At 44.8% G+C, this 10,604-nt stretch overlaps 1 protein-coding gene across 1 annotated transcript; it reads left to right on the top strand.

Annotated features, from left to right (window-relative positions):
* The first annotated feature begins 369 nt into the window (after positions 1-369).
* LOC123886246 lies at positions 370-6,135 on the top strand. The gene is made up of 2 exons (XM_045935581.1): positions 370-1,695; positions 6,094-6,135. Exons 1-2 carry the CDS (start codon positions 370-372, stop codon positions 6,133-6,135), a joined length of 1,368 nt encoding a protein of 455 aa, XP_045791537.1.
* The last annotated feature ends 4,469 nt before the right edge of the window (positions 6,136-10,604 follow it).

Below are 10,604 nucleotides of genomic sequence, written 5' to 3'. Positions count from 1 at the left end.
CATAAAAAATTTATTCACCAGTTCGCTGGATCGAAACACGTGAAAGTCACATCAACCAGTCTTTTCTCCATCCGCCAAAACCATGGCGAGTCATTGCGAAACTTCCTCGCCAGATTTAGCGAAGCCACCATCAAAGTCTCAAATCCAAATCAGGAGATGTTCGTGGCAGCCTTCCACAATGGGCTAAGAGCAGGACATTTCAACGAGTCCTTAGCCCAAAAGCCAGCCTCGTCAATGCAAGAGGTGAACAAGAGGGCGGAGTGTTATATCAAGGGCGAAGAAAGTAACGCCGAGAAAAGGCAAAGAGACGTTAAGGAGAAGGAATACGTGGGCCGTGCCACTAGAGCGCCCGAACACCCACGACCAAAAATGGGAGGCCACCAAGGAGACCCATGGCAGAGGCATCATGGGAAGCCCTACCGCCAACCGCCCAGAAGAGAATTCAGGAATCATCCCGCCAATGAAGACCTCACGCCATTAAACGCCTCAAAAGTTTACGTCTTAAACGAAATTCTGGCCACTGGTTTGGCCAGCCTCCCCCCAAGGAGAACCAGTAACATTCCCATGGGGCTGGACGATAACGCCTGGTGCGCATATCACAGGTGTAGAGGTCACTCCACAGAAAAATGCTTCCGCTTAAGAGATTTAATCGAAGAACTGATAAAAAGCGGACACCTTCGCAAATTCATTGACGACGCCGCCCAAGGGCGGGTTGTCGTGCCAAAAGTCCCCCGACAGGAGCCACGAGACCCTCCTGGGCCAAATAGAGAGCCTCCCAAGGGGAGAATCTCCGTGAATACAATAGCAGGAGGATTCTCAGGCGGGGGCGAATCAAGCTCAGCAAGGAAAAGGTATGTACGCCGAGCCATCTCGGAAATATACCTCGTAAGTCAACCCCAGCCATTAGACGTACCAGATTTGGCGTTCACTGCAAAGGATGGTATGGAGGTAGCACCTCATGACGATGATCCATTAGTGATACAAGTCCAAATTTTGAACTGTGACGTAAAAAGGGTATTGATAGACTCAGGGAGTTCAGCGGACATTATGTACTGGGAAGCTTTCAAGGCCATGCAATTGGCAGAAGAGCAACTGCAGCCATACTCCGGAACCCTGGTTGGGTTCTCTGGCGAACAAGTGGATGTAATGGGCTATGCCTCTCTTCTTACCACGTTTGGAGAAGGCAGCAACGCCAAAACTATCAAGGTGCGATACCTGGTAGTTAAAACTCCTTTTACCTCCTATAATATTATTATAGGAAGGCCCGCCTTTAACACATTAGGGGCGGCCATGTCCACTCTATACCTAGCAATAAAATACCCCCTTGAGAATGGGGAAGTAGGAACAGTAAGGGGCGATCAGATTCTCGCCAAGAAATGCTACGAATCCAGCTTAAAGATACGACACCGAACTTCCAGCGCAAGCGGAAAATTCGAAAGAAAACAGGCCGCAATTCCAGGCGGCATAAACATCATAGAGAGCGCAGATATGGATCCGAGGGAGGAATTTCAGGATCGAAGGGTAAGTCCTATAGAAGACTTGGAGCAGGTTCAAATTGGCAATGACCCACACCAGACAACCAGCTTGGGAACAGCATTGCCCAGCGAAGAGAGGAGACGAATCATCAAAATCTTGAAGGATAACGCTGATCTATTCGCATGGAAGCCTTCGGATATGCCAGGGATAGACGAAGGGGTGATAACACACAAACTTTCAATATCACCCAGCACAAAACCAGTTTCCCAAAGAAAAAGGAAGGTGGGGGAAGAAAGACGAGTCGCTATAGCAGAAGAGGTAGAGAAACTAAAGGAAGCGGGATTCATCGAAGAAATAAAATACCCCTCATGGTTGGCAAATGTCGTCATGGTGAAAAAGGCCAACGGGAAGTGGAGAATGTGCGTGGATTTCACAGACTTAAACAAGGCGTGTCCCAAAGATCCATATCACCTACCCAACATAGACAGGTTAATTGATGGCGCCTCGGGGTGCAAGATGCTGAGTTTCATGGACGCCTACTCCGGATACAATCAAATAAAGATGAACCCCTCAGACGCCTGCCACACAGCCTTTATGTCGAACACATGCAATTACTTTTACAACGTCATGCCTTTTGGATTGAAGAATGCGGGAGCAACATACCAAAGGTTGATGGACAGGGTTTTCGCCAAGCAAATAGGGAAGAACTTAGAGGTATATATCGACGACATGGTAGTAAAAACTTCCGAGGGAAGTCGCCATGATGATGATCTGTTGGACATCATGGGATCAGTAAGAAAGTACAACATGAGACTAAACCCAGCAAAGTGTTCCTTTGGAGTACAAGCCGGAAAATTCTTAGGGTTTATGCTCACCAGCAGAGGAATAGAGGCTAACCCCGAAAAATGCCAAGCCATCATAGACATGAGGAAAAATGAGAGATTCTCCTGGACACCAGAATGTGAAGAAGCCTTCAGACAACTAAAGGAGTTCCTAGCATCACCACCCATCTTGACACGCCCATTACCAGGTAACACCCTTTACCTATATCTCGCAGTTTCGGATAGAGCCATGAGTACAGCTCTAGTTCAAGAAATAGAGGGCGAAGAAAAACCTATATACTTCGTAAGTAGAACCCTGAGGGGAGCAGAAACAAGGTATCAAAGAATAGAGAGGTTATCTCTCGCGGTAGTTGTCACAGCCAGAAAATTAAGGCAGTACTTTCAAAGCCACCAGGTAGTTGTTAGAACAGATTACCCTATCAAGAACGTCCTCCGAAAGCCAGACTTGGCAGGGAGGATGGTAGCATGGTCCGTTGAATTATCAGAATTTGACATCACCTTCTCGCCTAGAGGGGCCATTAAGTCACAAAGACTAGCTGATTTTGTATTGGAAATGTCTACTCCGCCAACAACAGAGAAAACGGCGTCTTGGACACTCTCAGTTGACGGGGCCTCCAATGTGCGAGGAAGTGGAGCCGGAATAGTACTGGAAGGACCAGATGGCGTTATGATAGAACAATCACTACGTTTCGCCTTCAAAGCTAGTAACAACCAAGCAGAATACGAAGCTTTGATAGCAGGAATGAAGCTAGCAAGCGATATGGAGGTAAAAGAGTTAAGGGCCATGAGTGATTCCCAACTGGTAACCAACCAAGTATCAGGGAAGTTTCAAACGAAGGAGCCACAGTTAATCAAATACGTAGAAAGAGTTCAAAACCTAGCTAAGCATTTCGATTCTTTCGAATTAGTTTACGTTCCCCGTGAACAAAACATGAGAGCAGATCTATTGTCAAAGCTGGCGAGCACAAAAAAACCAGGAAGCCATAGAACCGTTATTCAAGAGACTATAAAAACCCCCAGCATCAGCGGAGAAGAGATGATGATGGTAATAGAAGAAGAAGACTGGAGATCGCCCATTATCCGGTACCTCCAAAAGGATGAACTCCCGAAAGAAAGGGAAAAGGCTTTTAAATTGAGGAAAATGGCGGCATGGTATTCAATGGTAGGGGATAAGCTATATAAGAGGGGATTCGCGTCCCCCCTCCTTTTATGCGTCAGTACCGAAGAAGCCAAGCGCATCATGTCTGAAGTACACGAAGGATCATGTGGTAGTCATATCGGTTCAAGAGCATTAGCAGGAAAGATATTAAGAGCAGGATTTTATTGGCCAGATATACATGATGATACTGCCATGTATGTAAGAAACTGCGACAAATGTCAAAGACACGCCAACCTGCATCACGTTCCAGGGGAGCCACTAAAGTCAGTATTATCCCCTTGGCCCTTTTTCATGTGGGGCGTAGATATCGTTGGTCCATTTCCGGTTGGCTATAAACAAGCGCGATGGATCATCGTCGCCGTGGACTACTTTACAAAATGGATCGAAGCAGAACCGGTATCCAGCATCTCGGCGGAACAGGTAAAAATCTTTTATTGGAAGAAAATCATCTGCAGATTTGGACTGCCCAAATATATCGTATCCGACAACGGTACACAGTTTGCCAGCGAAAAGGTCGTTGAATTCTGTCGAAGCAAAGGAATCAAAAACACCTTTATATCAGTGGAGCACCCACAAGCTAACGGACAAGCAGAGTCAGCAAATAAGGTGATACTAAGAGCCTTAAAAAGAAGGCTAGATAGCAAAGGCGAAGCTTGGGTAGCCCACATCTCACCCATCCTCTGGTCGTACCACACCACTCCCCAATCCTCGACAGGAGAAGCGCCATTTACAATGGTCTATGGTTCAGACGCGATGATCCCGGTGGAAATAAATCCTCCTAGTTGGCGCAGAGAAAACACGACGCAGGAAGAGAACGACAGAGCTTTGGAAGAGAACCTAGACATGATCGAGGAAAGAAGAGAAAGAGCGCATTTCAGAGAATTCGCCATAAAGCAAAGGGCCGCTAGGCGTTATAATACGAGAGTCAAACAAAGGAGTTTCCAAGAGGGCGATCTAGTGCTGAAAAGACCTATGGGAAAGGATAAAGGAGGAAAGTTCGCGGCAAACTGGGAAGGCCCCTTTCGGGTGCAAGAAGCTTTCGAAGGAGGAGCATATCGTCTAGAGACCATGGAAGGAAGAATCCTCCCCAGGACGTGGAACATAGCAAACTTAAAGTTCTACTACAGCTAATCGCGGGGCAACGCGTTTCTGGTGGAAGAATAAGTAAAACCATTCTCTTCTTTTAAGCAATATTTTTTTTTAATGATGTATAAGAACCGTTTTCATAAATGAATAAAAAGACAATGAGACACTCTTTTCCCCTGTTTTAACTGGGGTTTTTATCGAGGCTCATTGAATTTCAAAATTCTAGTAGTTTATATCTTCTTGCATATGTCAAAATATTTGCGTCAACCTGATTAAGTTACGGGCTCTGAATCAATGAAAATGGTTATCTCAAACTTGAGCTCCGAATCTTTATCAAAGATCAACTCAGATGTGAGCGCTGAACCATAAAACAAGGTTGAAAAGCCTTGGCGTTACCTGTAAGTCTTACGAGTTGGGTACGTCAGAAAAAGAAAAATTAAAAAGGTTGCAAAGCCTTGGCGTTACCTGTAAGTCTTACGAGTTGGGTACGTCAGAAAAAGAAAAATAAAACAAGGTTGAAAGGCCTTGGCGTTACCTGTAAGTCTTACGAGTTGGGTACGTCAGAAAAAGAAAAATTAAAAAGGTTGCAAAGCCTTGGCGTTACCTGTAAGTCTTACGAGTTGGGTACGTCAGAAAAAGAAAAATTAAAAAGGTTGCAAAGCCTTGGCGTTACCTGTAAGTCTTACGAGTTGGGTACGTCAGAAAAAGAAAAATTAAAAAGGTTGCAAAGCCTTGGCGTTACCTGTAAGTCTTACGAGTTGGGTACGTCAGAAAAAGAAAAATTAAAAAGGTTGCAAAGCCTTGGCGTTACCTGTAAGTCTTACGAGTTGGGTACGTCAGAAAAAGAAAAATTAAAAAGGTTGCAAAGCCTTGGCGTTACCTGTAAGTCTTACGAGTTGGGTACGTCAGAAAAAGAAAAATTAAAAAGGTTGCAAAGCCTTGGCGTTACCTGTAAGTCTTACGAGTTGGGTACGTCAGAAAAAGAAAAATAAAACAAGGTTGAAAGGCCTTGGCGTTACCTGTAAGTCTTACGAGTTGGGTACGTCAGAAAAAGAAAAATAAACAAGGTTGAAAGGCCTTAGCGTTACCTGTAAGTCTTACGAGTTGGGTACGTCAGAAAAAGAAAAATTAAAAAGGTTGCAAAGCCTTGGCGTTACCTGTAAGTCTTACGAGTTGGGTACGTCAGAAAAAGAAAAATTAAAAAGGTTGCAAAGCCTTGGCGTTACCTGTAAGTCTTACGAGTTGGGTACGTCAGAAAAAGAAAAATTAAAAAGGTTGCAAAGCCTTGGCGTTACCTGTAAGTCTTACGAGTTGGGTGCGTCACAAAAAGAAAAATTATACAAGGTTGCAAGGCCTTGGCGTCACCTGTAAGTCTTACGAGTTGGGTACGTCAGAAAAAGATACAGCAAAGAAAGGCGAGATTATCAACACCGCCAGAAGAAGCTTATACACCACCAAAGCAGGCGATTCATTATAACGCCAAAAGACAACAGGTACAAAGTTATTTGTATCAATTTACAATTATTATAGAAAGTCGAAGATGTCACAGGTGCAAGGACAAAAGTTTCCTAGACGAGAACGACAGAAGGCGTTACCTCACAACGTAACGCAAAAATAATTCATAAAGTTATGAAGAGAAGAAATCAGGCGAATAAAGAAATTTATAAAGGACCCAGCCAAGGGGTAAATTGTTCAAAGCCACAAAAGGGCATACAAGATAATTACAAAAAGCCACAGAAGGGCAGAAACAAGATCATTACAAAAGAGATCATTCACTGGGGAGGTACATAGGGAACAAGCTTTCCATCAATAATCTGGTTCATCGCATCAGCTTCAGCTAGGCGTTTGGCGTCGAGGCATAGGCGAAGCCTTCCTCGTACTGGTTGGCAGCATATAGTTGAAGCTCCTTCACGTCAGTTTCCAACCTCTCCTTCTCTTCGCCCAAGGTCCCCACGGAGAACACCGCTGCATCTTTCTCTTTAGAAAGCTTAGAAATCATCTCATCTTGAGCAGCAGCATTCTCTTTCAGCTTGGTCTCGGAGGCGGCATAACCTTCCTTCACCTTCGCCAGCTTTTCCTCATATTCCTTCTTCAACTTCTCAGCCTCGCCCTCCTGGCTATCCTTCAGCTGCCTGATATCCTCCTCCAGCTTGGTCTTGGTCTCGGAATATTTCCTCTCAATGTCAGCAAGATGGTCATCAACGACTTTCACCTTCCGTTTCGCCTCTTGGACCTCCTGCTCCTGCCGATTCGTCAACAAATAGTTGAGAAGAGTACCTTTTACCTCATACTCCAAGGCTTTTCTCCTCAAGTCTTCGGTAGGAGTATTAGTAAATCGGGTCATATCGCCAACCATAGTCACCCCCCTCTCAATAAACTCGAGGGGATCGAAGGAAGCCCAAGAAAGAGAAGCAGCGGCTTCAGTATCTTCAGATGAAGGCTGAGTAGAACTGGAAGCTTTGCCCTTGCCTTTGTCAGCATCTCCAGCTGGTTGGCTAGTCTTCTCAGTCTTTTGTTTTTTAGGAGGCGGGACGACACCCTCTTTAGCAGCAGCCTTTCCCGGGATCTCAACAGGGATGCGCCCATCATGCTTTCTCTTGCTCCGTCCCTCTTTAACTCCAGCCTCTTCCACTTGTAGCTGCTTCAGAGGGTCGACAACGCCAGCAGCAGGATTGGCTTTTTGTTGACGAGCTTTCGCCAAGAACGCCAGTCTTTCTTCATTCGAAATGGTCCTCATTCTTTCTGAAAAATAAAGGAATCAGAAAAACACAGGTTAGTAATAAGGCGAGATCAACATTAAAATAAAAAGAAATATGCATATATGCCAAGTTCATCACTTACGTAAATACTCTGTCAAAGCTTCGCTATTACCCTCACATCTAAGGATATCAGCAGTGTCCATAAGAGCAAAAGAATCAAGAAAGTGGACAATGTCCTGCTCAAAGTCACTCAAAGTCTCAAAGATGGTTCCCTTTATAAGCCTAGGATTGTCAGTCCAATAGAAAGGGAACAAGGGATCACCTATCTCATCATACATTAGATCGGGAAGTTGGTCGCTACTGCGAACCCTAAAGAAGGAGTCCTTGAAGCCTTTGAAGTTGGAGGCATACAGACTCATAAGGCGATGATTGGGTTGACTACTAAGAGAAACCATAGTCTGGGGTTTTAGGTTCTTGATATGGTAAAAACAGAAGAAAACACCAATTGAGGGTACCAGTTCAAAACCTAGGCACATCACCTCGAAGGCTTTAACGAAGGCCCAGCTGTTAGGATGAAGTTGAGTGGGGGCGACATTAAGAACCCTCAACATCTCCGCCTCGAAAGAAGTAAAAGGAAGCCAGAGGTTTAGAGGTTGGATCACGCCAGTGTAGAGGTAAAAGTAATCCGCACTAGTGTATTTTGAAGGAACTTCCATGGTGACGGGAGTATAGCCAGCAACCACCAGATCTCGGCAAGGGTTTTTCCGCTTTCCTGTGAAAGAGGAAGGGGAAATTATGACACAATCACTATCACTACCGCTACTACTATCATTGTCACTATCGCTACTGCTTCCAACATCGAAACCCCACAACTCCGAATAAAATCCCCGGCTATTAAGAACGCCGTTTGCCCTAGTATAATGGGCGCGAACTTGTCGCGCCCACTCAAAGTAACCAGGAGAAGAGGCCGAGATTCTCCCCTCATTCTCATCTAACTCCCTCAGGATAACCATTCCCTAAACCTATGAATTAGGGTTCTTCTCCTTTGAGCAAAAACTAAATCAAGAAAAAGAGTAAAGGTACGAAATAAAATACCTTACGGGTAACACTTCAAAGCCGAGAGGAACGGACGTCTTTAAAGGAAGACGATTGAGAAGCCCTACCGAAGGTTGAAGAGAAAGAAAAGAAGCTCTACCGAAGTTACGAAAAGAAAGACAAGTGGGTAGAACTAGGTTAGAAGTCGCAAAAGGAATGGAAGGAAGGAAAAGAACAAAAACTCCCTATTTATAAACCTCAGTCCTAACGTCGATTCGAAGTTATAAGGTTCAAACGAGTAGTGTCATACGAGTCGTCGTATCGTGTACGTGTCAAAGCGCACATCCCAAGAGTAAATCATAGAAGATTTATCGTCAGATGTTTAATTACAACGCCTATAGGCGAGACGACTAACTATAACGCCTTTAAAGGAAGGGCCACGCCAGGGCAAATTATCTCGCCGAAAAAGCCTGATTCGCCCGTGGGGCGCGGCGAAGATACCCAAAACAACGCCCAACGAGAAGAAGCCAAAAAATCAAGAAAGAATAAAAGTAATACATTCTACTCAAAGCAAGAAAGAAAATCTTTATTATTAGCAGCAAATAAAAAGTACAACGAGAAGAAACCAAGGCTACAGGGAAAAATCCTAAAATCCTATCAATCAGACTCCGAATCCTTTTGCGCAGGCTCAGGGAAAGTCATCTTGGATTCCACGGTGACCCGAGACCCCTCTTCTTCACTGGACGAAGAAGCACGAAGCTCAGGAGGAACGTAGGTCTCCAGAAACGAAACGTAATCCTCATCGCCACTACCAGAATCGGAGGTATCCGAGGAAAGGACGATAACCTCCACCTTTTTGACATCCTTAGACCTTCGGGAGCGAGTGGAGTTGGAGGTAGACACCTCTACCCTTTTCTTCCTTCGCTGAGGCGGAGTGCTTCCGGCAACAGGTTTTTTCGCATTGTTATTTTCCATCATAAAGATTCAAAACAAGTTGATGAAAATTCGAGTTTTAGCAGGTGATATTTATAGCCAATATTCAACCTTAACATCGTTATTAACGGCAACAATAAATGCGTGGACGGTCGTAACCATCAAGTTTTGACTGTCTCGATAAGTACCACTTTTATGTTTCCAAGGAGTCAAAATTTGACCCATTTTAGCTATCGAAGATCGCAAAGGAAGGCGGTACTAAAGGGAACAGAAGAGCAACACATAAGGGAAGGAAATTGCTTAATATCCAAATTTGTCGCAAAGAAAATACAACGAAAACAAAGAAACAGAATGAAAATAACAAAGATCCCGAAATACAGAAGCAAATTACAAATACTGGAAAGAAAAGTACAAAACGGAAAGATGAGCAAACAAAAGACTTCACGGCATAGTAGAGCTTCCCAATTCACCAGCATCGGCAACGGCGATACGGTGCATTTCCTCCAATGCCCGTTTCACCCTCTTCGCCTTCACCATATTCTCTTCAATGGGCTTCAGATCCTCTCTTAGTACGCTTTGTTTGTCCAGGAGGTCCACCAAAGAATGGCGCCGGGTAATCAACTTAGCAATGTCATCCCTAATCTCGCCTTGAAGAGCCCTCTTCCTCTTCACCAGCGGCTTCATCTCCTTATTCAGCATCGCCAGACGATCATCCACTCTGCGCTCCTCATTGAAGCATATCCCCAAGATTTCCTCCTGCACACCCATAGTCTCTTTAGTAATTTCTATCTGGCTGTCAACAGCTTCAGTGACTTCGGCGTGGCACTCCTTCACACCTTCCACAGCGATCACAAAGGATGCACTATCCTTCAGTTCCTTCTCCAGACGCAGCACACTGTCAAGAAAACGTTTCTCTTCCTTGGTCAACCTCCAGCAGTAATCATTAAGTTCTTTGACAAACTCCGAGAATTCACCAAAATCGTCCATTAAGTCCTCCGTACTCAGGTTCAACATACGGCGGAGCCGCTTAATGACGGGGGAAGCAGGGGACTGGCCACACTCAAAGGGAAGGCTTTTAGGAGACATACTGCAGAAGGAAAACTTTCAAGAGAGCAGGTGAGAATGTGACGAGTTGATTCTATCAAATGCTCCATTTTATAGAGAAAATATCCCATCGTGGTATCGGTGAATGGAGAAGCGGTTGATAGATATGGTCTAAGAGCACAAGAACGTGTGCCAGAAAGTAGGGAGGAACGTGATGAAATTCTTCCCGCGCTACAGGTTTTAGAGGGAAAATTCGAATCCTACTCAAGCACTTCATTCCTTTGGACCTCGTGCTTGGGGGGCTGTGGACTGGGCAATGGGCTTAAGAGA

This window comes from Trifolium pratense, linkage group LG5, assembly GCF_020283565.1.
Source record: "Trifolium pratense cultivar HEN17-A07 linkage group LG5, ARS_RC_1.1, whole genome shotgun sequence".
NCBI classification, from domain to species: domain Eukaryota; kingdom Viridiplantae; phylum Streptophyta; class Magnoliopsida; order Fabales; family Fabaceae; genus Trifolium; species Trifolium pratense.
Note: the sequence above shows the minus strand (reverse complement) of the source record. Positions and strands in the feature narration are given on the sequence as shown.